General features: G+C 44.1%; 2 protein-coding genes across 6 annotated transcripts in view; one reads left to right on the top strand and one right to left on the bottom strand.

Moving 5' to 3' along the window:
- Positions 1-487: 487 nt before the first annotated feature.
- AHSA2P (activator of HSP90 ATPase homolog 2) lies at positions 488-10537 on the top strand. The gene is given in 11 exon segments (XM_024242122.3): positions 488-607; positions 691-1199; positions 2607-2797; positions 4936-4955; positions 4958-5023; positions 7165-7279; positions 8327-8415; positions 9119-9235; positions 9602-9703; positions 10073-10121; positions 10242-10537. Coding segments are annotated over 11 exon segments (1551 nt in total). The 3' UTR covers positions 10415-10537.
- A 534-nt stretch (positions 10538-11071) lies between these two features.
- Positions 11072-25283, bottom strand: part of USP34 (ubiquitin specific peptidase 34) — a 281740-nt gene continuing 267528 nt past the window's right edge. For all 5 annotated transcript variants that reach the window (XM_024242030.3, XM_054547514.2, XM_054547516.2 and 2 more), the window contains 5 exons: positions 16294-16373; positions 14108-14248; positions 13861-14004; positions 12520-12679; positions 11072-12311 (listed from right to left, as the gene is read on the bottom strand). In XM_024242030.3, the coding sequence (XP_024097798.2) occupies positions 11704-12311; positions 12520-12679; positions 13861-14004; positions 14108-14248; positions 16294-16373 (1133 nt within the window). In that variant the 3' untranslated portion in view covers positions 11072-11703. The remainder of the gene's footprint in view (positions 12312-12519; positions 12680-13860; positions 14005-14107; positions 14249-16293; positions 16374-25283) is intronic.

Raw genomic sequence — 25283 nt, 5'->3', positions numbered from 1 at the left:
GACTCTGTTATAGCTGCTTTAGTGAAGTGTGAAAGGGGAAATCAAAACGTCTTTTTGTTTTGAGGTCAAAACGCCTTGAAGCAGTGTGTTTACATGACTGTTGTAGCTTTCTGGAAGATAATGTTGGAACGTGGTAGCTCCGGTAGGCAAATGGAGAAAATGTCTCCACTCGTGAGTGTATTTCGTGGATGACCGCAGGCAAAAGACAGGTCGGCACAGGGGAAGAGAATAGTCAGATGGTTCCACCTTTTCACTGTCCTACCCATTTCTGTGCTAACTACCCACGTAGTTAGCAGAGAACACCCCAGTAACATTGTCCAAATAGTTCGTGCAAAGTTTTAGCTAGAAGCCGAAAATTCGTGAAAGGAATCATTAATACTCCATGATAAAGTGCATTAGTTTGCAGTAATATGCGTTTGCAATCACATTCTTTCGTTCTTTCTAAAGGATTGTTACGTGAATAAAATGGAAATACTCCTGCAGTAACATGGGACTATTTGGAAAGGTGCTGGGAAGGCGGGAGGGCCAGAGACTGCGTCGCGCGCTGGCGAAACCGCAGCGCGCGGCAACTTGGCGCGGACTCGCTGTTAGGCGAAATCCGCAGACGGTGTGACGGGAGCGCGCTGTGGCCCCCAAAGGCCGGTCTCACAGCGACCTGGGCGTTCGAGGTCGTGTCCTCGAGGGCTATAGGGAGCCCGCCGAGGCCACCTGACGGCCGTGTCGCGTCTGCACCGCCGGTTGGATTCTCAGGCACCCGCTACTCAGCGCCCTGCTTCCCGGCGCCGGGAACCACGAGCCCGCCAGCACCGCAGGCCCTGCAGCGGCCTCCGCCCTTCGCAGGTGGCCCAGGCAGCCCCGTCCCGCCCTAGCGCTAGGAGACGCGCAGGGGAACCCCGGCCGCCCCAGCCCCTCCCCGCCCCCGCGTCCCCGCGCGACCCGCCTCCCAGATCCCGGCCGGGGCTCCCGGGCGCGCCGCGGCGGGGCGGGGCCGGGGGCAGGGCCTTCTGGCAGTTTCTGGGCGCTGCGAACGCGCCGCCCCGGGGCTCGGCGGCCGGAAACGCCGGCTTCGGAGCCTTAGGCGCCACGGCCTTTGCTTGTTTTCCGCCCAGTCCGCGCCGCCGTGGCCAAGTGGGGCCGGGGGACCCGCGCTGGATCGTGGAGGAGCGGGAGGAAGGGACCAACGTGAATAACTGGCACTGGTGCGGCCGGCGGCGGCCTCCTTCCGGGATCTGGGGAGGGCCGGGCTGCGGGAGCCGGGGCTGCGCTGGGGTCTGTGCGGGGCCGCGGGGCCGCGGGGCCAGGGGGCCAGGGGGGCCAGGGGGGCCAGGGGGCCGCCCCCCCTCCTCAGCTGCTGGACGCAGGGCTCGGCCTCCGCCTCTCGGTTCGGGAGCGTCCTTGAGTACGGAGACCGGCGAGGGCGGCTGCGCCGGACCTGGAGGTTGCAGCTGCCTCTTTTTGAAAATAGGGTTGGGCCCCAAGAATGACTTCCGACAGACCTTTCCACTCCCACCGTCTGTGGCCTTAGGGCCTTCCCTTCTCCCGCCCATCCCTCTGGATGTTTCGGGGAGTTAGAAGGGAGCTGGATTGAGAGACTGTGTTAGGGGCGGGGGTATGGAACGTAGTGGAAAGGGCAGAAATTTGGATCTCAGTTCGCGCCCACCCCGCAGGCGCCTCCCGCGAGCCGGGCCCTCTGTGAGTGAGACAAGCTCCCCTTCCTTTACGAGCCTCACCTGGCGCGTGGGGAGAGGTCGGCAGCCCTCCGCCGCAGAACCTTTGGAAGGGATGTCCTCTGCCCTGCGCCTTTGGCCGGGGCTGTGGTCCCTCCAGGCCGTCGAGGGGATGCTGAGGCCAGTCCCCAGAGGAGCATGACTTGGCTGGTCCGGAGGAGCTCTGAGGGCATGGGCAATCTTGGCTCGCTGCAACCTCAGCTTCCAGAGTTCAAGCGAGTCTCCTGCCTCAGCCTCCTGAGTAGCTGGGACTACAGGTGCGTGCCACCACGTCCGTCTGATGTTTGTATTTTTAGTAGAGACAGGGTTTCACCATGTTGGTCAGGCTGCTTTCGAACTCCAGACCTCGTGATCCGCCCGCCTGGGCCTCCCAAAGTGCTGGGATTACAGGGGTGAGCTAGAGCTGACTTTCTAGTGTCGTAGCCTTGGCCCTATGGACATGTCAGTCCTCTCAGCTCGTTTCTGTCCCCTAAAGTGAGAATATTATCTGGGAAGATTACATTAGACGATGTATATGCGAAGACACTTGATAGCTGGTATTGTCATGATTCTGATTATTTCACTACTGCTACTTTACATGTGGCCTAGGCTTTGCATATTTCCATTGGGCGAGCTAGCTAGATCCTCCTCCCTTAGATAAGCCAGTGTTTTTAAGACAGAATACTATTTGCATAGTGGACAATAATATCTTAAAAGAACTGAGTAGGATGAAAAGAATTTGGTAGAAAGCAGGTTTGAGGAGCACATTGGAGGTTGGCAGGTTTCGAGGCTGCTTGAGAGGACTTGGGCTGATCTGGGCTGGGCTTGGACGTGACCCTGGCACCCAGGCAGGTGGATCCCAGCTGGGGCTTCCATTCACGACTTTCTGGTCCCTGGCAGGACAGAGCGGGATGCTACCAGCTGGTCCAAAGGGAAGTTCCGGGAGCTCCTGGTGGGCATCGTTGTGGAAAATGACGTTGGCCGCGGCGAGATCAGCGAGTTGAAGCAGGTGGAAGGGGAGGCTTCGTGCAGCAGCCGCAAAGGAAAGCTGATTTTCTTCTATGAGTGGAACATCAAACTGGACTGGAAAGGTAACAGGGGCCTCAGGGTACTAGTGGGGCCGGGGACAAAGTGCGTTCATCATTCAGCGAATGTTTTTACAGCTCCTGCTATGGGCCTGGCACACTGACTGGCTCCTGAATCAGCATTAGTAGATCCTGACACTCTGGCCACACTTGAGTACCATGGGCCAAGAAGGATGGGGGTTTCCTCTCGCAGCACTTGCAGCTGCTTAGAGCTCATTGCTCTCAGCTGGGCCGTCTTCTACCAGGCCCTTGTGAACACGAGTTTCTGGGCGTTGCTGCCTGGAGCACTCTTCCCCCAGGTAGCTGCCTGCCTCCTTCAGGTCTTTGTCCTGAGTGAAGCCATCTCTGTGCATCCTTGGAGACTCCTGCCTTTTGCCATCTTTCTTCCCTACTTTATTTTTCCCCAAGGCACTGAAACTTGCTTTACAAAACTATTTTGCTTACTGTCCTGCTCCATCTTCCTGTCATTCAGTACGGCAGGGATTTTTTTAAAAAACGGCTTTATTGAGACATAATTCACTCAGTGTGTATAATTCATTGGTTTTCGGTATAGTCACAGAGTTGTGCAACCATCACTGCAATCAACTTGGGAACATTTCACCACCCCAAAACAAAACCCTGGACCCATGAGCAGTCACTCTTGTTGCCCTCCTCTTCCCCAGCCCCTGGTGTCCGCTTACCCATTTTCTCTGGATTGGCCTCTGAACATTTCACATAGATGAATCATGTAGGATGTGTTTTTTTGGTGTGTGACTTCTTTTACTTCATAATGTGTTCAAGGGTCATCCGTGTTGTGGCAGGTAGCAGCACTTATTCTTTTTTATAGCTGATGAATATTCCACGGGTGCATATACTGCATTCTGTTTCTCCATTTATCAGTTGCTGGGCATTTTGGGTGTGTCCACTTTTGGGGTCTGTGGGTTCAGTTCTCCAGTGGTGCCTCGATCCTGGCTGGGCAGACAGCGTGTGCACACTCAGTCCTTGTTGAGGGAGCCAAGTCTGTGGAGACGCAGGGAAGGGAAGAGGAGGAGTTAGGGTTTGAGCCTCAGCCCAGGAAGTCAGCTCCTATCTGGAGTTTGTGCCCCAGAGCAGTCCAGTGAGTTGGCCTCGAGCCTCTGCCCTGCTGGCTGCCTTTCTCGCAGACGAGGGTGTTCAGTCCTTCCGCCTCCGCCTCAGAACAGGACCCTCTGGCTGGGAGTTTGCCTCTCTTGCAGCCCCCTGTGTCTGCTGCTGTCTGGATCATAGCAGTCTGGCCCTCTGCCCACTCCCCCAGCACCGAGCCCTAGGGCCTGAGGAACCTTGTGGGCCTTGTGTCTTTTCCATCTCCCTTGGCTCCTTTGCAAGGATAAGACCCAGCCACTGCCAGGCAGCAGCCAGAGGACAGGCTGTTAGGGCTTGTCCTAACACCTCCAGCTGCTCTCCTCCAGCAGCGAGTCTCTAGGGTGGCAGCTGGGACCCACTGGGGAGGAGGCAACACTCTAGTCCTGAGAGAAGTCTACCTGCCTGGTATCCCCACACAATGTCCCCAAGCCAGAGCCTCCCTCCCCTCCATGGTCAGAACGTACTGTCCCTTTCTTTCCTTCCATCGCTTTTGTGACTGCTTCTCCCCTTCAGGGTACTCCTTTATCCTGCTTTGCCCAGGCAAAGAGTACCCTGGGACAAGAAGAGAAATACGGGTGCACTGGCCCCACACTCCTCTCAGGATGGCGGGCTGCTGACTCCTCATGCCCTCTCCTTGGCCATGGCCTGCCTGACCGACCTTCCGTGGCTGCTCAGGGGGCCCTGGAGTGGTGGAACCCTGTGAGGGCAGCTGAGCTATTCAGTGAGGCAGGGCAGTTTTTCATAACATCAATTTTTTTTTCTTTTTTGAGACAAGGCTCACTGCAGCCTTGACCTCCCAGCAATCCTCCCACCTCAGCCTTCCAAGTAACTGGGACCACAGGTGTGTGCCACCATGCCCAGATAATTTTATTTTGTAGAGACGGTGTCTCCCTATGTTGCCCAGCATGGTCTTTAAACTCCTGGGCTCAATCCATCCTCCCACTGTAGCCCTTCAAAGTGCTGAGATTATAGGCATGTGCCACAGTGCCTGGCCCAGTTGTTACTTTGTATTATAATTGAAGAACCCATTTTGCTCATTTTAGGCATTGTTAAAGAATCTGGAGTGTGAAGCACAAGGGATTGATTGAAATACCCAGTCTTTCTGAGGAAAATGAAGTATCTGACACAGAGGTATGTGATCAAGTTTCTATTTCTTTTGTTCTTTTTTCAGTCAAGCTTCTGCTACAGACACTGGGCATTTCAAATAGTGTTGATCAGACTGTGTGGTTCCTGTGTGGTAGTTCGGGTGCCTTGTGGAGGGCCTGTTTGCCAAGAAAGATTGCCGTACTGTGGGGGCAGGATGTTGTGTGGAGCTGGAGTGGTACAGGAAAGAAGAGTAAGCCCCAGGAAGCCCTGAGCTCCCCCGAGGACCAGGCAAGGGGCCTGGGCAGCTGACTGCACCCTCCTTAGCCTCCTCATCTGTGAAAAGGTGTTAATTTCTCTTCCAGGGGTGTTGTCCGGTTAGATGTGACAGTGTGTGCACTGTAAACTGCTCAGGCAGCTTGCATGGCTTGATGAATGTGACTTTCTCTCTCTTTTCCTGCACCTTTGCCGTTTCCCTTTAATGGTGAAAAGTCTCAGCCTTTAGCTGCAATCTCTCCCTTGGGTATGCCTCACCGTTTTTTGTAAACTATTCAGTTAGTACATGTTGCTTTTGTGGCTCTCTTGGTTCTCTTGGGAGACAGAGCCTTGTGTAACTCCCATGCTTGGCTTCAAGTTAGTGCCCTCTTTTGGCTGAAAGCTGGGTTTTGGGGGTGAGACCATTTGTACAGCTGCTATATTTTTCAAACCAAGATAGTCTGACAAAGGATTTTTTTTGATTTGTGAACGTATTTAACATGAAGGCTTTCCAAGATGGGCTGACTCCTGCCCAGCCGTATGTCTTATGGCCCGAAGGTTATGCAGTGCCACAGGCCGGGGGCTGTCCCAAACCTCTGTCTTCAGTTATGTGGTTCCTCTGCTCAGGGCCTGAGATTCCACTTTGTTATATTCGGATCCATCAGCTGAGAAATTTTTCAACAGAATGTTTAACTGGTTTTTAAGATTTAATCTCTCAGTAGCATTACAGAACAAACTCTTTAGATTCAAACTGGGGCCCAAGATCAGGCCCACCTCAACTGAAGCATCGGGACACTAAATTTTTTCAAATCGACACCTCTTTTTCTTCTGGGAATACTAGAGACATCCCCAAAGCCCTCTGTTGCTTCCTTCTCCCTTGGGTCTCCCCCTTCTCCCCTCTCTTCTTCCTTCCCTCTGCCTGTCTTCTACTCTTCTCCCTTTCACAATTTTCCTCTCTGCCAAAAAAGTATATAATCCAAGGCTGGGTTATATGGGAACTTGATTTCCCTAATTACAGTGGCTTTTGGGTTCTATACCAGCACTGTTCCATATAAATATAATGCAAGCCACATGTGCAGTGTAAGTTTTACTAGTAGCCGTACTTAAAAAGTTAAAGCTATGGCTGGGCATGGTGGCTCACACTTGTGATCCCAGCACTTTGGGAGGCCAAGGTGCGAGGCTCACTTGAGCCCAGGAGTTTAAGGCTGCAATGAGCCATGGTCATGCTACTGAACTCCAGTCTAGGCAACAGGGAGACCCTTAAAAAAAAATTAAAGCCAGGTGTAGTGGCATATGCCTATAATCCCAGCTGCTTGGGAGGTTGAGGGGAAGGATCGTTTGAGCCCAGGAGTTTGGGTCTAGCCTCTGCAACATAACGAGATGCAAGCTCTTAAAAAAAAAAAAAAAGATAAACAGGTGAAATTAATTTTAATAATATATTTTATTTAACCCAGTATATAAAAAAGATTTTAGCATGTAATTAATATAAAAATTATGAGGTATTTTACATTCTTTTTTGGTACTAAGTCTTTGGAGTCTGGCACATATTATTTCACACAGCACATCTTGACTCAGGCCAGCCACATTTCTGGTTCTCAGTAGCCACATGTGACTAGTGGCTGCCATACTGGACAGTGCATTTCTAGACCCCATGAAAGCCATGGACCACATCAGCAATAGGATTTGTATACATACACATGCACAATTTTGTATGCAAATTAAGGGGTTTACATTTTGTGAAGTCCATGCAAGATTTTGCCCCCAACTCTGTCGTGGACCCTGGATTAAAACCCCTTAAAATCCTGCCCTGTCACATCTCTTACATCCACTTCTTTCCTTCCTCCACTGCCATAGTTCTCTCATCCATACAGCCCAATGTTGTAAGAATACATCAAACCAGATCTTTCTTTGGTTTGTGTTTTTCTGATTTGTAGGTGAACGTGAGTAAAAAGAAAGGAGATGGGGATATACTGAAGGATCTTACGAAAACTGCAGGCACTGCCAAGGTCAGGGAGGCCCTTGGAGATTACCTGAAGGCACTTAAGAAAGGTAAAGAAGGCATCCCTTGTGAACCAGAGGGTCCCTTTTCTATTTACCCAAGTTATACTCTATACTGTGGTCAGAGGCTCCAGAAGCAAGTTTATACTTCAGAATAAATTGTAGTCTGGAAGTGGAGAGCTAGTCATGGTTAAGACCATAATTAGTGATCATCAGTATTGTATACAGCATGAACCATTTTGCCTACGGAACTGTTAACTGTAGTTTTCTGGAATGAAAATCAGTTGTTCGTGTAATTACTTGTTTAATGTCTGTCTTCCTTGCTAGACTATAAGCTCCATGAGGGCATGGAAGGTGTCTGTCTTGTTCACTGCTGTATCTCCAGCATCTAGCACAATGCCTGGCACATAGTACGTGCTTAATAATCTTTGTTGGATGAATGAATGAATGGATGAAAGTGACTGCAGGTATTACAGGTGTAATTGAGAAATACCTATATAATATCCACATCGCATGGAAGTGAGGTTATTGTCTTCTTCCCTAAATTAGAGAAGTGAGGCAGGCAAGATGGCCAGCAGTGCCTTATCTCTGTACCTCATTCTTGGACCCTGCTACCTGAGTATCTAGGTGTTGGCATAGATGGGTTTGGGGTTGTCACTTTTCCCATGAGAGCGCACGTGTAGCTGGCTCACAGGCTTTTGAATACTGTGAAGACAAGCTTTGTGAGGCAGTTGTCACCCTCACATGAGAAATTGTCTGTTTTGACAGTAGGTTAGAGCCACAAAGCTATTAGTAGTTAATCATATAAAACTTAGCTGTTTGGAAAAGAACTTTGGAAAATTTTGCTGCTTTAGCAAAAACTTGATGAAAGTGAGGCATTTGAAAAAAAAGGCATTTGTTGCTGTGGAACTCACATGTTAATCATCAGTAGTTTTATATGTAAAAACTTGGAATGGTCTTGAAATTCTCAAAATGTTACAGGAATTATTTTTATAAATGTTTTATTTTCTTACATGCTATTTTGGGTTTTCTACCTTACTCTTTGTGCTTAACAGGAGAAAGGTCCTTATTAAAACCACTTCCCTTGTTTCTTTATAGAATTTACAACGGGAATGATTTTACCAACGAAAGCTATGGCAACCCAGGAATTGACTGTCAAAAGAAAACTGAGTGAGAATACCCTGCAGGTATGAGCTCTGTTGGCCAAAATGCAGGGAAGGGGTAAAGGAAGTGTTTTGAGTCAGGGCTCCGAATAGCCTTGTGTTGATGGAGAACTGAGGACAGCGAGGGCCTTCTTCCATCTTTGAGTCTCCCGTGAGTCCTCTAAGATCTCCCATTTTGTTGTGCAAATGATAAAATGAGACTTTGATTCTTGATGGAAGGGATTGTTACAGACACGCCTTTCTATGGGATAAATATTTGACTCAAGACTGTCCTAAGGGCAGTGTTCTTTGGTAGGCCACAGAACCAGATGACTTTCAAGATTCACATAGCATAATAAAAGAACCTTCTTTGCTCACTTTTGGATTGGGAGATTTTTAGATCCATTCTTGGAACGGATGTTTTGTGTGTAATGGACACCCTTTAGCTTTAGGTGCAGTTGTCTTTCACCTGCTCATGGCTGTATCTGGAAGTCCAGCTAGGATTAGGGGTATTCAGTCATAACTTGGGAATAGAGCTGAAGAGCTATAGGAACAGTGAGCTCTGGTTCCAAAGTAAAGACCAAGACTGGTGGTGCTAAAAAGGCTTTTCATGCTGCTTTTGTGTGTGTCTGGAATAGGCAGTATGGAATTTGGGACATTTGATGTTTTATTGAGAAGACTATTGTAATCCAAGCAGCTTTCTCTCTTGTTATGCTAATCATTCCCTGGAACCTCTTCCCTTCTCCAGGTTCAGGCTTCATCTCCAGTGGCACTGGGTGTAAGGATTCCCACTGTGGCTCTTCACATGATGGAACTGTTTGACACAACTGTAGAGCAGCTCTATAGCATCTTCACTGTAAAGGATGTAAGTAACTCCCTAAGCTAGCATGTTAAATGCTGACATGGGGAGAAAATATATCACAAAGAACAGGAGCTGGTTTTTGGTTTTCCTTGTGGCTGTGTTTTTGATTGAAGGGATGTGGGATGGTGGTGACAGAAGTCTGAGCATAGTTTCTGAATAATTGGAGGGGAGATGGGCATTCTTTGGGACTATGTCCGCATTACATTGAGTTTTCTCCCTCTAGGAAGAGAAAGTTTGTGTTTTATTTTCTGTAAGTAAAAGCTACATGTTTAGGATTTTTAAACTCTAGTAATTGTTATATTTTGTATTTCATAATTAGATTAAAATATGTGTTAGTGTGTACTGGAATAACATGTTTTATTTGGTTAGTTGGTGCAAAAGTTTTCTAAATCTACTGCTGTATTAGAAGCTGAAAAGGGAGGGAAATTTCAGATGTTTGATGGGAACATCACTGGTGAATATCTAGAATTGGTAAGTAGACTCAAGGTTGAAGAAGTAAGGTGGGATTAACTTTTACTTAATATTACTTTTTGTATATGCTGTTTTTAGCACCGAAATCACGAGGGTCTGTGTTGCCTCACCCTTAACAGCAGCCCTCTGTTCTGGTTACTATTACTGTACTTAAAACATTATTACATATTCCTGCTGTCCTTGATGTTACTGCTGTTCTGAGACATTTTGGCAATAAAGACAATTATCAATGGTGCTGATGTATAAACTGGAAGAAGGACTGTATGTTGTTGATTCTTCTAGTACTTAGGAGTTTCAATGAAAGGATTTTTCTGTGTTGTATTGTGGGAAGTCTTAAAAGATTTTCAGTGGAATTTCCCCTCTTTTCAGTTAACAAGTAAGATCATCATGAAATGGAGATGCAGGAACTGGCCAGAAGGTATGTTACTAATTAGTGCCCTTCATGTTAAAGGTCCCAAAACACTAAGGCTAGGTTTTTCCTATGGATAAATTTTCCTTTTCATAATGCGGTAATAAGGTTCCTATTTTTTTTTCTTAGAACACTATGCCACGGTTGCACTGAATTTTGTGCCTACTCTAGGGCAAACAGAATTACAATTGGACTGTAAAGGAGTTCCTATCTGTAAAGAAGAGAACATGAAATTCTGTTGGCAGAAGCAGCATTTTGAAGAAATAAAAGGTTTACTGCAGCTGACCCCCCTAAATGGTTGAATTAAAATTTTATAAGGCATTACTTTTTGTAAGCAGAAAAAGTGTCACATTTACCTTTTCCCTATCTTTTTTTAAAAAGGACTGTCATTTTATATTGGATGAAATCTGTGAACGTATACACAATGTAAAGCATTGTTTGACTCTTTATTGTAACTGGACACTGCATTGAGTTAAAAGTAGCAAACAACCTGAAATTAGGTATTAACCTGACCTTCCATAGATATTCCTCTGGAAATAAATAGGTAAGTCAGTCCTGAGTGCAGATAGTTGATGTTTCCCAAGCTGAAGCTTGTCCTATAGCAAGCTTGCTTGCAGCTGTACTTTTAGTTCAAGATGACAAAAAATAAATGGCATGTTGACACTATTCCTTTATTTTACTTTAGGGTTTTTAAGGTGTGTAGATCTTAGGTCGTAAAACAGTGGTATACTGCATTCAAAAGCATGTTGAGGTGAGGGCAAATTTTTGCTCCACGTCTCCCTGCTGTGGTTTTGCACTTCGGTGTGGAGAGGATGGAGAAGTCTGTGGGGACACATTAGTTTTGTGGACTGCTGGTAACGCTTCCAGTGAAACAGCATATAATGGATAAATGTTTCCCCTCATTCACGGTTTTCTCACTACTTTCACCTGAGAAGACTGAAGCAACGTATGTAAACAAATGAAAAGTCATCACAATCAGTTTAATTAAGTGCACAGAATAGCAATCAGTCATGTCAATAAAAATAAAACAATTATTTTTACATCAAGTGTGCTTTATTTCCTCCACAGGTATTCTGTTAAATAAAGCACCATTTATATACTGCCAGGCCACAGCTAAAGAGGATTCTTTACAGAATCAAATTTCTTGTGGTTGTTCCGTATACAAGTAAACTTAATTTTGATAATAAGAACCACAGCGATCGGAGGCAATCTGCCTCTATAAGGTACAAAACTGGCACAGAGGACACCATATCATACACAGTAAAAATGCTGTAAGTTTAAATTACATTGTACAGGGCTAGGCAACCCTGTTCTTCCCAGACAGCCATATTAAAGGAAAGCCACTACAGTGAACTCTTAATTACATAAAACATATCCATTATCTGATTGCCCTTTTAGGAAGTATACTGAAGATGCAAGTTTTTTTCATCTGGAGTTCTGCCTGACCAAGAATTAAGCCTATAAATCTATCTTGCCATTCAAGCAGAGAGCACTGGACAAACTGAAGCACAAAAACAAATAAGCAAAACTTATACAAACAGCATGGGGGTTGGGGGTGAGGGACTTAAAAGTAGACATGCTACACCTAATGTCAAGAAGCAGCTTGGTTTCCTTTGCCAGATATCCTTGTGACCACATGGATTGTAGATTCAATGGTCCTACACAGGGTATCTAAAATGTCATGTTGCTGCATATGACTAAAGAGTCCTCTGGAATGGCCACAACTGAGAGATAAAGCAACCTCAGGATCCTGGGAGGGCAAAGCTTGGCCATCACAGCTTCTCAAGTCAGCTAAGTCAGACAGAACTGCAGAGATAGAAGTAGAAGGGAACTCAGATTCTTCCTCAGCTAGGGTAGAATCCTTGGAACAGTGGAGGTCTTTAAATTCTTTACAATCGTCATATCTACCATTGCTGGACTGTTCTTCTGCATGCTGTGACCTGATATTTGACATGTCTTCTGAAAACGAAGATGGAACTTCCATTCGGTATTCTTTAACAGAACTATTTTCAGGGGAAGGAAGATCTTGCTCAGTTCCTGGATCAATAATTGAGGAGTCTCTGGTCTCATTGTCAGAAGTGCTCGTTGGGGTCAGGACCTCCCTGGTTTCTGTTTTCATGTCACTGATGCAGCTGTCTACAGTGTGCTCCTCATCACTGCTAACACGCCGCCTTTTAATGGGAGTTGCTCCTTCATCATCTGTGGAAACACATGCCAAAACGGAAACTTCTCTGAAAGTCATTAAGATCATGTGTGGGGGGGGCGGGATGTGGGAAGTTAATTTTGTTTCTAGCATTTATATTTAGGAGGTTCAGCTGAACACACAACTATTAAACCAGTTACACCAAGTATATTACTCCCTCCTCCCACCCTAAAGGTAATAATGATAGTAGTCCATAAAGCTAACCTTTAGTTTTTCTTTCTTTGGCTTCTTGCTCTTGGAGTGAGCTTCTCTGTTGCAGACAAGTCCTGCATTTGCTTAAAAGCTCTTGCAGAGTTGGAATTAGAGCTGGGTTTAACTGTTTGGGAGTGTGTACTGACAGGAGCAAAGCAAGTGCCCTCAGGTCCTACAAAAACCCAGATAGGAACATTTCAAATTCTAAAGCCAACACTTTGATGAAGTTGTTTACAGTTAATTGCAGATGGTTATTTTCCCAGGAATCCATTCTTTCCTAAGAATACCCTGGATTCTCTGGGATTCTTAGAATGATAAAACCAGAAAGCCAGTGTTAGGATACTACAGCATTTCATTAGTTAGTTGTTTTTTTTTTTTTTTTTGAGATGGAGTTTCGTTCTTTGGCAAGGCTGGAGTGCAGTGATGTAATCTCGGCTCGCTGCAACCTCCACCTCCCGTGTTCAAGCGATTCCCCTCCCTCAGCCTCCCGAGTAGCTGGGACTACAGGCGCCTGCCACCATGCCTGGCTTAATTTTTTGTATTTTAGTAGAGACAGGGTTTCACCATGTTGGCCAGGATGCTCTCAATCTCCTGACCTTGTTATCCACTGGCCTTGGCCTCCCAAAATGCTGGGATTGCAGGCATGAGCCACCGTGCCTGGCCTCATTAGTTCTTAAAGTCACTAATAGCATTATTTTATGCCCACGAACCAGTAAGTCAGACCAAAGCCTGAAATAGTGTTTTCTGAAAATGGAAAAGGAAATATAAGAATTTTAAAAACACCTTGAAATCATAGTTTCTCAAGTTAAATTCTGATAGATGTCACAAATAGTAAGGTCTTCCTTACTGAGCTCTGTCATCTGTTCTGGCTTTTATGCATACTGTGATTTGGGAGGCTGCTGCTCAACATTCTAGCCCATTTCCAGAGTGTTCCATTATTCTAGGACATGGCTGTCATGGGAGTCTGCACAAGGCAACTAATGCTCTAGATTTAACTGCCTTTTAAAATCAGTAGATCATTCATTGTTTTAGTTACATAGGAGCCATAGGCAGTAACACAAACATCACAAGTAATGTTTCCAAAAATATACCCAAGTAGAGATAAGACCACCAAGATGTTCCCTTTATTACCCTTAGCATTTAATGATATCGGCTTGTAGCTTCCAAGGTGATAGAGTGTGCTGTGTACATACAAGGCATAGTGAACGTGTATTTAAAATTTGTTTTTTGTCATACAGGGCTTAGAGTTCGAATCAGTAAGTTAAAGTTACGAGAGTAAAATCATATGAAGGCCACACAGTTAACTGAAGGACAGTTTAAAAGTGTGTGCCGCCGCCTCTGCATAGTTCTTACCCCATTTAAAGAAGCACTTGCTTTGGAAATTTCAACTCGGCTGGAGAAATCAGACTGTAGGTTCTGATACTGACTTATCAAGTTTGTAATAAGAGTGCTGATCAAATTGGCACAGTTTGCTTCAGAAAACACTTGACTTTGAACCTGAAAAAGAAGATTTAAAAAAATCTCCAAAAGACCAGCATAATGAAAACACAAGCATTAACTAATTGGAAATGACACACTGAGTTTCCAAAGTACTACATACCTTTAGAAGGAAATGTGTCATGAACGTGTAGACAATGTTGTTGTTTAAAAAAGTTCTTTCATCCATTAGGATACATTTAATATATTCTGCGAAAACAGGATCTTCACACAAAAGCTTGATGCAATTTTTTGACATAGCAGACTAAAGTGGGGAGAAGATGGTTGAGCACTTATGGTTGAGCACGGAAAAAACTTACACGGAAAAAACATACACTTGTGTATGATGGAATCGGAAGCCACTGAAAATCCTACTTGAAAAGCCATGTCTAACTCACTTATTGAATTTTTAGTTAACAGCAACTATTTTTCATACAATAAAATGTTACTAATTTAGACTATGGGAGTGCTGGGGGAAGACACTGATGCCAAAACTGAACAAATGTTTTAAAAGAAATGCAGGTTTATTATCCAGCACTGACAGAGTTAACAAGGACTGGAAAAATAAGGCTAACAAAGAATAGGATGTGAATGTTTTCAAGGGCCAAATTCTTTCCTAATTATCTCACACAGAATCAGTGGTCCCAATATAAGGAAATTTTACTAAAATTTGGTTTTCCTGTTTTCAAATAGTCATGGCTCTTAAACACAAGTAGTATGTCTTTAAGCAGATATACTCTGTAGATTTAAATGTGCATTTTAATAATAGATCATTTATATGGAAAAAAGCAATATATTTTTTAAATAGGACAAAATTTAGATTATATATATATGCATATGTGTATATTTTATTAAGAGTAAGCAGCTGTCATAAGTAAATTACTCAAGGTCAGTCAAGAAATTAATTAGGTTTCAAGTAGGACCAAGACCCAGGTCTTGAGATCCTTAACACTAGGAAAAACCTGCCTTGGTCTACCAGTCACAGCCTCTGCCTCTGTTTCTTGCTCAGGATGGCTGCTTCTATAGGACTGGAAGCTTTGGAGGCCTTATATGGTTCAACTTTAAGGGAAATTTGGGGGCACAGTGAGTTCTGTCTGTGAAAGAAGTCAAGCGAAGGGAGTCCTGCAGTGCAGAAGTAGAGAAGGCAATAGGGAGCAATAGGTAGTGGGAGAGTACAGAAACCAAGAAACTACGCAAATCAGGAAGAATGAAAACAGCAGTAGCAGTGGAGAGGGAAAACGAGATCTCCAATTGACTGAACAGAACACTCAGCTCAAAAATCAATGGATAAAGTCATTTTCTGAATGCCTACTATATGCTAAGTCAAGTGAGCTAAGATCAGTGTATACTAGCCTCTGAATGATTTCTACTGTAGAGAACAAAGTGGCATTTCTTCAGGGAATGGAGATGACTGATAAGGTCTCTACATTTGAGCTCTGTTTTGGAAAAGTAGAGAAACCACCAGTAGAGTACAGGATGACAAACATCTAGGAGAATCCAGAGCACACTACAGCCTGGTAGGAGGCTGAACCAGACTCAAAATACTTCAGAAAGCATGATGTGGGTCAAGGGTTGCACCTAAAGAAGGTGAATAAATTCATCTCTTCCAATGGGGTAGAGCAGATGCAACCAGGCAGTACAATCAACAGTTTTTTCAGGGACTGAAGGTAGTGGGGATCCTTTATGCCTGATCCAAGGAATGAGCCAAACCTTAGTACCTCCTCCTCTTCCCAATTCTCCCTTTGTAACTTAACAAGCATTATTTATGCAGCCACTTAATTTTAAGGAGTTGGCTCTTAGACACTTAAGGTAGGAACGGTAATCTTTCCTGTTTTCAAGGAGATTGTTGTAAGAAAACAAGTGCATCAGACCCTTGAAAAACTACGGATCATGAAAAGCTAAAGGACAGACTGCTGACAGGGTTTCTGCTAGAGGTTTTGGAATGGTGGAAAAGAGGTAGAGACAGGGAGGTGAACGAGAGGAAGAAGTGGCATGTGCCTTTTCCCCCAGTATCTCCCTGTTTTGGATTTTCCCCACAACTGTTGATATATATCTATAAATGAGAAATTCAATTATAACCAGCTTATTTAAAATATCCTCTATGATAGAAATCTACTGAAGTTAAAAAAAAAAAGGGAAACTAGATGCCTAATATGTAATAGCTAGTATTTTCATTCATTCATATTTTACCTATCAAGATTCTAAAATGTCCCCACTTTACAGCAAGTCTTCAACCCATTGTTCCTCAAATTATTGACCACTTGGTCAGATAAGATTAAAGACCAATCATCTAAAACTCATTTTCTTTACCTGAGTCTGGCATAGCTCAGTCCAAAGTTTGGGGAACAGTGCAAGATGAAGTGGCAAACCTTCATAGGCAACTAGGACACCTAATATTTGAAAAGAAATCAGAATAGGTTATAATTATAAATTATACTACTGAGATACTCAACTCTGCAGGTACAGTATTACAGCTATTTCTAGTCATAACTGCATATTTTCTATATTTTAAAGAAAATACGTAAAGGGGAAAAATTCATTCCAATGTTCAGTGAAATATCTTAGAATGTGGTACTTTGAATTTATCTATATTCTATACCTTATTCCTGAAGGATATGGACTTAAACCAACTCTTCTTTTTTGAGTATTAGAACTTCTTCTGGGAAAAGAAAAAGTTACTGCAAGTGGCTCCGAATCTTTCTTGGATTAAGGTACCACTCTGCCTATTAGATAATTTTCATAGACTGGCTAGACTTTAGGAGGGAGGAGGGGAAAGGTAAAAAAAAAAAAAAAAAAGATGTGGAGAATTAAACACATCTTTCCTCTTTTACCTTCTTTCTTCAAAGATAGAATGACCTTTGTGGTACATTTAAGTAAATGTTGCCCTTAGCACCAGTGTCTTGGCTTGTTCCCAGGATCTTCTGAGTGGACCGTATCTGGCACTATGTCAGAGAGTGCTACTTGGAACCTCTATGAATTTACCTCTCCACTTCTTGACTATTCCAGATGTAAAATACGTCACTGAGATGTATGCCCCTATCCTCTGTCATCCTATCTCTGAAAGTACAGAAGCTTCATTACCACAGTCCTACATGAATTTCCCATCTTCCACATCCCCCAGGGTCCCCAGGGCAAGCATAATCATGGAGAAGAAGAAATATAACACAGACCATCCTCCTCCAGTTAAGAAAAGACTGAGTTAGACCAGGAGTCAGCAAACTTGTTCTGGGAAGGGCCAAATAGTATTTGAGGCTTTGTGGCCATGCTCTGTTAACACAGCTCAACCCTGCTGAGGCAGTGTGAAGGCAGCCTTAGACAAGAGTAAGGAAATGGGTGTGGCTGTCTTTCAGTAAAACTTTATGAACACTGAAATTGGAATCTCATAATTTTCATATGTCAGAAAATATTCTATATTTAAAAAAAATTTAAAAATATGAAAACTATTCTTAGCTAGCAGGTAGCCATGGTTATACAAAAACAGGCAGCATGTGGGTTGTAATTTGCCAAACCCTGGGTTAGACCAAGGACTTGAGAACATCCTACACAGGCAAGTCAGGTCACTCACTCAGAACTTACCAAGGATGCCTAGGATCCCTTCCACAGGTAAGCCAATTTATTTTCTGTCAAGATGAGTCCCTTTAGACGCAAGAGGCAAGGAAATGCTACTTCCCCTTTATCCTAACCTAATCTGGTTGGTGTTTGGCAGCATATACCCACCACGGTATCACAATACACATAAGTAAACAAGGACATGTCATCACATCTGTGGCTATAGGGAAGAGAGTTCCTACGTTCCCATGTTCCTGTATCCTAATTACTCATCAAAGTAGAGGACCGGTTAGCAAACTATGGCCCTCAGGCCAAATCTGACCCATGGCCTGTTTTTATATGGACTTGTGAGCTAAGAATGGCTTTTTCTTTGAGACAGACAGTGTCTTCAGTCTGTTGCCCAGGTTGGAGTGCAGTAGCGTGATCACAGATCAGGGGCAGCCTTGAACCCCTGTGCTCAAGTGATCCTCACACCTTAGCCTCCGTAGTAGCTAAGGCTGCAGGCCCGGACAATTTTCTTAAAAAAATGTTTTGGGGCCAGGCACAGTGGCTCATGCCTGTAATCCCAACACTTTGGGAGGCCAAGGTGGGCAGATCACCTGAGGTCAGGAGTTCGCAACCAGCCTGACCAACATGGAGAAACCCTGTCTCTAGTAAAAATACAAGATTAGCGGGGCGTGGTGGCACATCCCTGTAATCCCAGCTACTTGGGAAGCTGAGGCAGGAGAATCGCTTGAACGCGGGAGGTGGAGGTGGAGGTGGAGGTTGCGGTGAGCCGAGATCGTGCCATTGCACTCCAGCCTGGGCAACAAGAGTGAAACTCTGTCTCAAAAAAAAAAAAAAGTTTTGGGCCAGGTACGGTGACTCACGCTGGTAATCCCAGCACTTTGGGAGGCCGAGGCAGGAGAATAATGAAACCCGTCTCTACTTAAAAATACAAAAATTGGCTGGGTGTGGTGGCACACACTTGTAATCCCAGCTATTCAGGAGGCTGAGGCAGGAGAACTGCTTGAACCCATAAGGCAGAGGTTGCAGTAAGCCGAGATCGCGCAACTGCACTCCAGTCTGGGTGACAGAGCAAACTCTCTCAAAAAGTTTTGTAGAAATGGGGTCTTGCCATGTTGCCCAGGCTGGTCTCAAACTCCTGGCATAACTGATCCTCTTGCATTGGCCTTTGAAAGTGCTGGGAGTACAGGCATGAGTCATCATATCCAGCTGGCTTTTACATTTTTAAAGGATTGTTAAAAAAAAAAAAAATCAGCCAGTCTGGGCACAGTGGCTCATGCCTGTAACCCCAGCACTTTGGGAGGCCAAGGCAGGCGGATCACGAGGTCAGGAGTTCGAGACCAGCCTGACCAACAAGGTGAAACCCTACCTCTACTAAAAATACAAAAATTAGCCAGGCGTGGTGGCACACGCCTGTAATCCCAGCTACTCAGGAGGCTGAGGCAGGAGAATCACTTGAACCCAGGAGGCAGAAATTGCAATGAGACGAGATTGTGCCACTGCACTCCAGCCTAGGTGACAGAGTGAGACTCTGTCTCAAAAAAAAAAAAAAACAAAACCATTAGCCAAACAAAAAATAGTATGTGACAGAGACCTTGTGGCCTGTGGAGTCTAAAATATTTAGTGTCCACTCTGCAGAAAGAGTCTGCTAACCCGCTAACCTCTGAACTAGAGGCTGCTCTGACATTAACCCTCTTATGGGCAAGCAGACTGTATAATGCAATTTCTCTAGTCATTTCTCCCCTACTATCCCCACAAAGTAAAATAATCTTCAATTTTTTTTTCTTTTTTTGAGACAAGGTCTGGCTCTTATCACCCAGGCTGGAGGACGGTGGCGCGATCTCAGCTCACTGCAACCTCTGCCTCCTGGGCTCAAGCCATTCTCCCAGCTCAGTCTCCTGAGTAGCTGTGACTACAGGTATGCACCACCATGCATGGTTAATTTTTTTTTTTTTTTGAGACGGAGTCTCGCTTTGTTGCACAGGCTGGAGTGCAGTGGCACGATCTCGGCTCACTGCAGCCTCCACCTCCTGGGTTCATGCCATTCTCCTGCCCCAGCCTCCCGAGTAGCTGGGACTACAGGCGCCCGCCACCATGCCCGGCTAATTTTTTTTTTTTTTTTTTTTTTGTATTTTTAGTAGAGACGGGGTTTCACTGTGTTAGCCAGGATAGTCTCATCTCCTGACCTCGTGATCCACCCGCCTTGGCCTCCCAAAGTGCTGGGATTACAGGCGTGAGCCATCGCGCCCGGCCAATTTTTGTATTTTTTGTAGAGACGAGGTTTCACCATGTTGCCCAGGCTGATCTCCAATTCGTGAGATCAAGTGATCCGCCTGCCTTGGCCTCCCAAAGCGCTAGGAATATGGGCATGAGCCACGGCACCCAGGCCTAAACAATCTTTGTTTTTTTGTTTCTTTCTGGACAGTCTCACTCTGTTGCCCAAGGCATGTTGCAGTGGCATCATCTTGGCTTACTGCAGCCTCGACTTTCCCAGGCTCAGATGATCCTCCCACCTTAGCCTCTCGAGTAGCTGGGACTACTGGTGTGTGCTTCCAACGCCCAGCTAATTTTTCTATTTTTTGTAGAGACAGGGTTCTGCCGTGTTGCCCAGTCTGGTCTTGAACTCCTGGGCTCAAGTGATTCAGCTGCCTCGGTTTTACGGAGTGCTGGGATTCCAGGTGTGAGTCATCACATCCAGCTAAATATAAAAGCAATCTGTATACTTATTTTCCACAACTACCAAGAAGCCAGCACTACCACGACAAACAAAAAATACCATGGAGGCCTTTTATGATCTCTAATCACTTTGAAGTGGTATTCTAAGTATCTCTATTTTACAAGTAAAGATGGAAATAGGCCAGACATGGTGGATCACTTGAAGTTAGGAGTTCAAGACCAGCCTGGCCAACATAGTGAAACCCTGACTCTATTAAAAAAAAAAAGATACAAGAATTAGTTGGGCATGTAATCCCAGCTACTCAGGAGGCTGAGGCAGGAGAAATCACTTGAATCCTGGAGGCAGAGGTTGCAGTGAGCCGAAACTGTGCCACTGTACTCCAGCCTGGGGGACAGAGTGAGACTCTGTCTCAAAACAACAACAACAATTAAAGAAGGAAATAAACATTTTCTAGGTATGTCAGATCGTTATATTAAATTTTCTCATCAATTTTGAGAGCCAATGTTTTATCCTAATTTTGCACTTCTTTTGGATAAGGAAATTAGGCTCACAGAGATTATATAATCCTCTCAAATTCATTCCAAAGTCAGTATTGATATAGTTAAGACTGTAGTCTACCCCAGATTTATCTGATTCTAAAGCCCATAAGCTTTTCAATGTTTTCCGCAACTTCAGTCCATTTGTTAGCACTTTCATGATTTTCTTCACATCTGCCATCACCTATACTATTGTTTACTTGATACTTACTTTCTCTCTTTTGAGACAGGATTTTGCTCTGTTGCCCAGACTGTAGTGCGGTGGCCCAATCATAGCTCATTGTAACCTTGAACTCCTGGGCTCAAGTGATCCTCCTGCCTCAGCCTCCTGAGCAGCTGGGACTACATGTGTATGCCACCAAGCCCGCCTTTTATTTTGGTGGGGGGAACAGAGTCTCACTCTGTTGCTCAGGCTGGAGTGCAGTGGCTCCATCTCAGCTCACTGCAACCTCCACCTCCCAGGTTCAAACGGTTCTCCTGCCTCAGCCTCCCAAGCAGCTGGGACTATAGGCGCGCGCCACCACGCCAGCTAGATCAAGACCATGTTGACCAGGATGGTCTTGATCTCTTGACCTGGTGATCTGCCTGCCTCAGCCTCCCCAAGTGCTGGGATTACAGGTGTGAGCCACTGTGCCAGGCCGGCACTACCAGTTTTCCATAATATTAAAATAACTTATTAAAATTACAAAACCAGTGCATAATCATTACAATTAATTTAAACTTTACAGATATATTTAACCTAGAAAATGAAAGCACTCTATAATTTCATCCTTATAGAGTAAAATTCTACTTTTTTCTGTACATGTACTAAGAGCGATTTTCCCCTTGTTTATAAGAATGTTTATATTCTGCATATTGTTTTTACATTTTTATGTAATTCAATGAACATTCCTGTCTTATTTGTTTTCATGTCTCAATATAGGTGAACTATGGTTTACTTAACCAAGCTCCTACTGATAGACATTTGGGTTGTTTCCAGTTTTTACCCATTACAACCAAAGTGAAAATAAATATCCTCTGCATATTGGGAGGCCAAATTGCCTCCCAAATGGACTCTTGGACTAGCACTCCATTATAAGATCTCTTCTTTCCCCAAACCATATGGGTATCATCTGAGTTTCACCCTGATAGATTTTTTTTTTTTTTTTTTTTTTTTAAGAGAGAGAAATAGGCTGGGTGCAGTGGTTCATGCCTATAATCCCAGCACTTTGGGAGGCAGAGGCACATGGATCACGAGGTCAGGAGGTGGAGACCAGCCTGGCTAATATGGTGAAACCTCATCTGTAATAAAAATACAAAAATTAGCCGGGCGTGGTGGTGGGCACCTGTAGTCCCAGCTACTTGGGAGGCTGAGACAGGAGAATTGCTTGAACCCGGGAGGTGGAGGTTGCAGTGAGCCAAGGTCACACCACTGCACTCCAGCCTGGGTGACAGGGTGACACTCTGTCTCAAATTGTCTGCTTTATTAGTAAGTCTGGGCAACTTCTCATGTGGTTACCAAACATTTTTTTGTGTGTAAACTGCCTATTCATGTCCTTTGCTGATTTTACTTAACATTCTTCATCATCTTAGCAAATCCTAAAAATCTGGTATATATTGGCAGTACTGGGTGTTTATCTGTTAAGTATGCAAACATTTTCCCAATTAGCTGTTTTAATTCAGTTTATGGCATTTTCACCATGCAGTATTTTCAATTTTTATGTAGTCAAAACTTTCAACTTCTTATTGTTTCTGGGTTTTGTGTCCTAGGTAGCATGGCCTTTCAAATCTCATGGCGGTATTAATGTGATGCTATGTTTTCCTTTAATATTTCAATGATGTTTTTCACAATTAAGTCCTTTTTTGTTTTGAGACGGAGTTTCACTCTTGTCGCCCAGACTGGAGTGCAATGGTGCTATCTCGCGTCACTGCAACCTCTGCCTCCCAGGTTCAAGCGATTCTCCTGCCTCAGCCACCCGAGTAGCTGGGATTTCAAGTGCCTGCCACCACACCCAAATTTTTGTATTTTTAATAGAGACAGGGTTTCGCCATGTAGGCTAGGCTGGTCTCGAACTCCTAACCTCAGGTGATCCACCCACCTCGGCCTCCCAAAGTGCTGGGATTATAGGCGCAAGCCACTGTGCCCTGCCCCCAATGAAGTCTTTAATCCTCCTGGTATTAATTTTGGTCTAAAGAGTGACATATTAAAGATTTGCCCCATAGACAGCTAACCAGTTATGTCACTACCACCTATTTCCCACCAATTTGAGATGTCATCTTTATCATCTACCAAGTCCTCATGTATCTTTATGTTTGTTGAGGCTATTTACCCACTGTTTTGCCTATGTATTTCTGAACCTATACTACATGGTTTTAATCATATTTACTGTTGTGAAACACGGGAGAAAAACATCTACATTTGAAAAAAGGACAAATAAAAAATAAAAATGGTGAGGACAGGTCTGTGATATCTTGATATTTATCTTTCTGATATTTTGAACTGTGAACTATGTATTAAATTCTAAAAAATAAAATAAAAACTGCCATAACTTTAGTAAGTATTTTACAAATCAGCAGTGCCAGTCCCTCTTACCATTGCTCTTTTTCAGGAGTTTTTTTAGGCTAAACCCGTGTGTGTGTGTGTGCGCACGCAGAGAGAGAGGGTCTCTCTCTGTTGCGCTGGCTGGAGTATAGTGGTGTGATCACAGCTCACTGCAGCTTTGACTTCCTGGGCTAAAGTGATCCTTCCACCTCAGCCTCCCGAGTAGCTGGGACCACAGGTGTGCGACACCACATGTGGCTAATTTAAAAAAATTTTTTTGTAGAGAAGGGGTCTCCCCATGTTGCCCAGGCTTCTGCTGTTTTTAAGTATCAAAATACTTGCCAACACAATGTTTTTTCAGATGGCAGTTGGCAGCTTTGTTCACCCTTCCTGAATTCTCTTTCCCTTTCTTTCCATTTCCTCCAACCCCATCCCTCACCATCCTCACTTCAAAAACACTCCAACCCTCTTGCTTATTATTTAGTATCTGCAACTCTACTGTTCTCTGCAATTCAAATCTGTAATTATTATATATTTCTCTTTATCCTCTAACCAATCTTAAGATCTGTTCAGTTGCCCATATAAAAATTACCACAAAGACTTTTCCTCATTAACTGGAAATGACTTGCAATCCATTATAATAGGTCTTGAGATGTTCTCACCAATGGTCACAATATTTTAATATTGTGGCCTTTGGACATGTAACCTCAACGTTCAAATGATTAAAGATATAACCAATTTAAACTTACCCTTTTCATTTCTTGTCGCCAAATATAATTTCTTGAAGAAATTATACAAAGTAAAATTCTCTACCAACTCTGTGTGGTCATTAATGTGGACTTTCTTTTCTCAAGCCCTTTCCTGGGCCTCTCCTTGGAAACAGTCATTCTGTCAGCTCTAACTGTGGGACACAACTCTTTCCATTTATAGGAGGCATAATGATAGGATTGTTTTTAGGTCTTAGACAAAGACCTAAGAACTTTGTATCTAAGACAATGTCCAATTTTCTGTATTAACCAAGAAAAATTTTTTTCTTGCTCAATTTGTGAAGGTTTTGATTTATATTTAATGCTGTGCCACCAGTCACATTTGGCTATTTAAATTTATTTTGGTTAAAATTAAAGTAAAAATTCAGTTCCTTAGTCACATTTCAAGTTCTCAACACTCACAAATGATGGGCTACTATTGTGCATGGTGGTACAGTCAAAGAATATTTCCATCCTCATAGAAAGTCCTTTTTTTTTTTTTTTTTTGAGACTGAGTCTCGCTCTGTTGCCAGGCTGGAGTGCAGTGGCTCGATCTCAGCTCAAGGCAACCTCTGCCTCCCAGGTTCAAGCAACTCTCTAGCCTCTCAGTCTCCTGAGTAGCTGAAACTACAGGTGCGTACCACCATGCCTAGCTAATTTTTTTATTTTTAGTAGAGACATTTCACCATGTTGGCCAGGATGGTCTCGATCTCTTGACCTCGTGATCCGCTCGCCTTGGCCTCCCAAAGTGCTGGGATTACAAGCGTGAGCCACCACGTCCGGCCCTTATAGAAAGTTCTATAAAATAGTGCTAATATAGAGAACTAAACCCTATGAGGCAGCATTGATAGTGCTTCATGGTTATAAAAGTGATAAAAAATATCATAAAAGTTGATTCAGCTGATGTGATGGCAAGTATTCTTTCCTTTCTTCCATTTTTCCACCATGTTTAATTCCCCTGAACGTGTGCACTTGGGTTGACAAGATAACCCAAAACAGGGTAGAACATTCAATATTTGGTTAAAGCTGTCTGAGTAGCTAGAATAGTTCCTCACATAACTTTTAGTATAAATTATATGAACACAATTACCAAAAATTTTTTTAAAAGTCAGTGTTTTTATAATTCCCCTTCTTTATATGGTAGCAAGGCTGTACTACTAGAACTCCTGGATATTTTCTTACACCTGATTACTGCCAATGATGGGTTTTGGCCTTTTACCAAGTACCATGACCCAGATGCGTAATCCTGAAATGGCCAATCTGAA

The sequence above is a fragment of the Pongo abelii genome, chromosome 12, assembly GCF_028885655.2.
Source record: "Pongo abelii isolate AG06213 chromosome 12, NHGRI_mPonAbe1-v2.0_pri, whole genome shotgun sequence".
Taxonomy (NCBI): domain Eukaryota; kingdom Metazoa; phylum Chordata; class Mammalia; order Primates; family Hominidae; genus Pongo; species Pongo abelii.
Note: the sequence above shows the minus strand (reverse complement) of the source record. Positions and strands in the feature narration are given on the sequence as shown.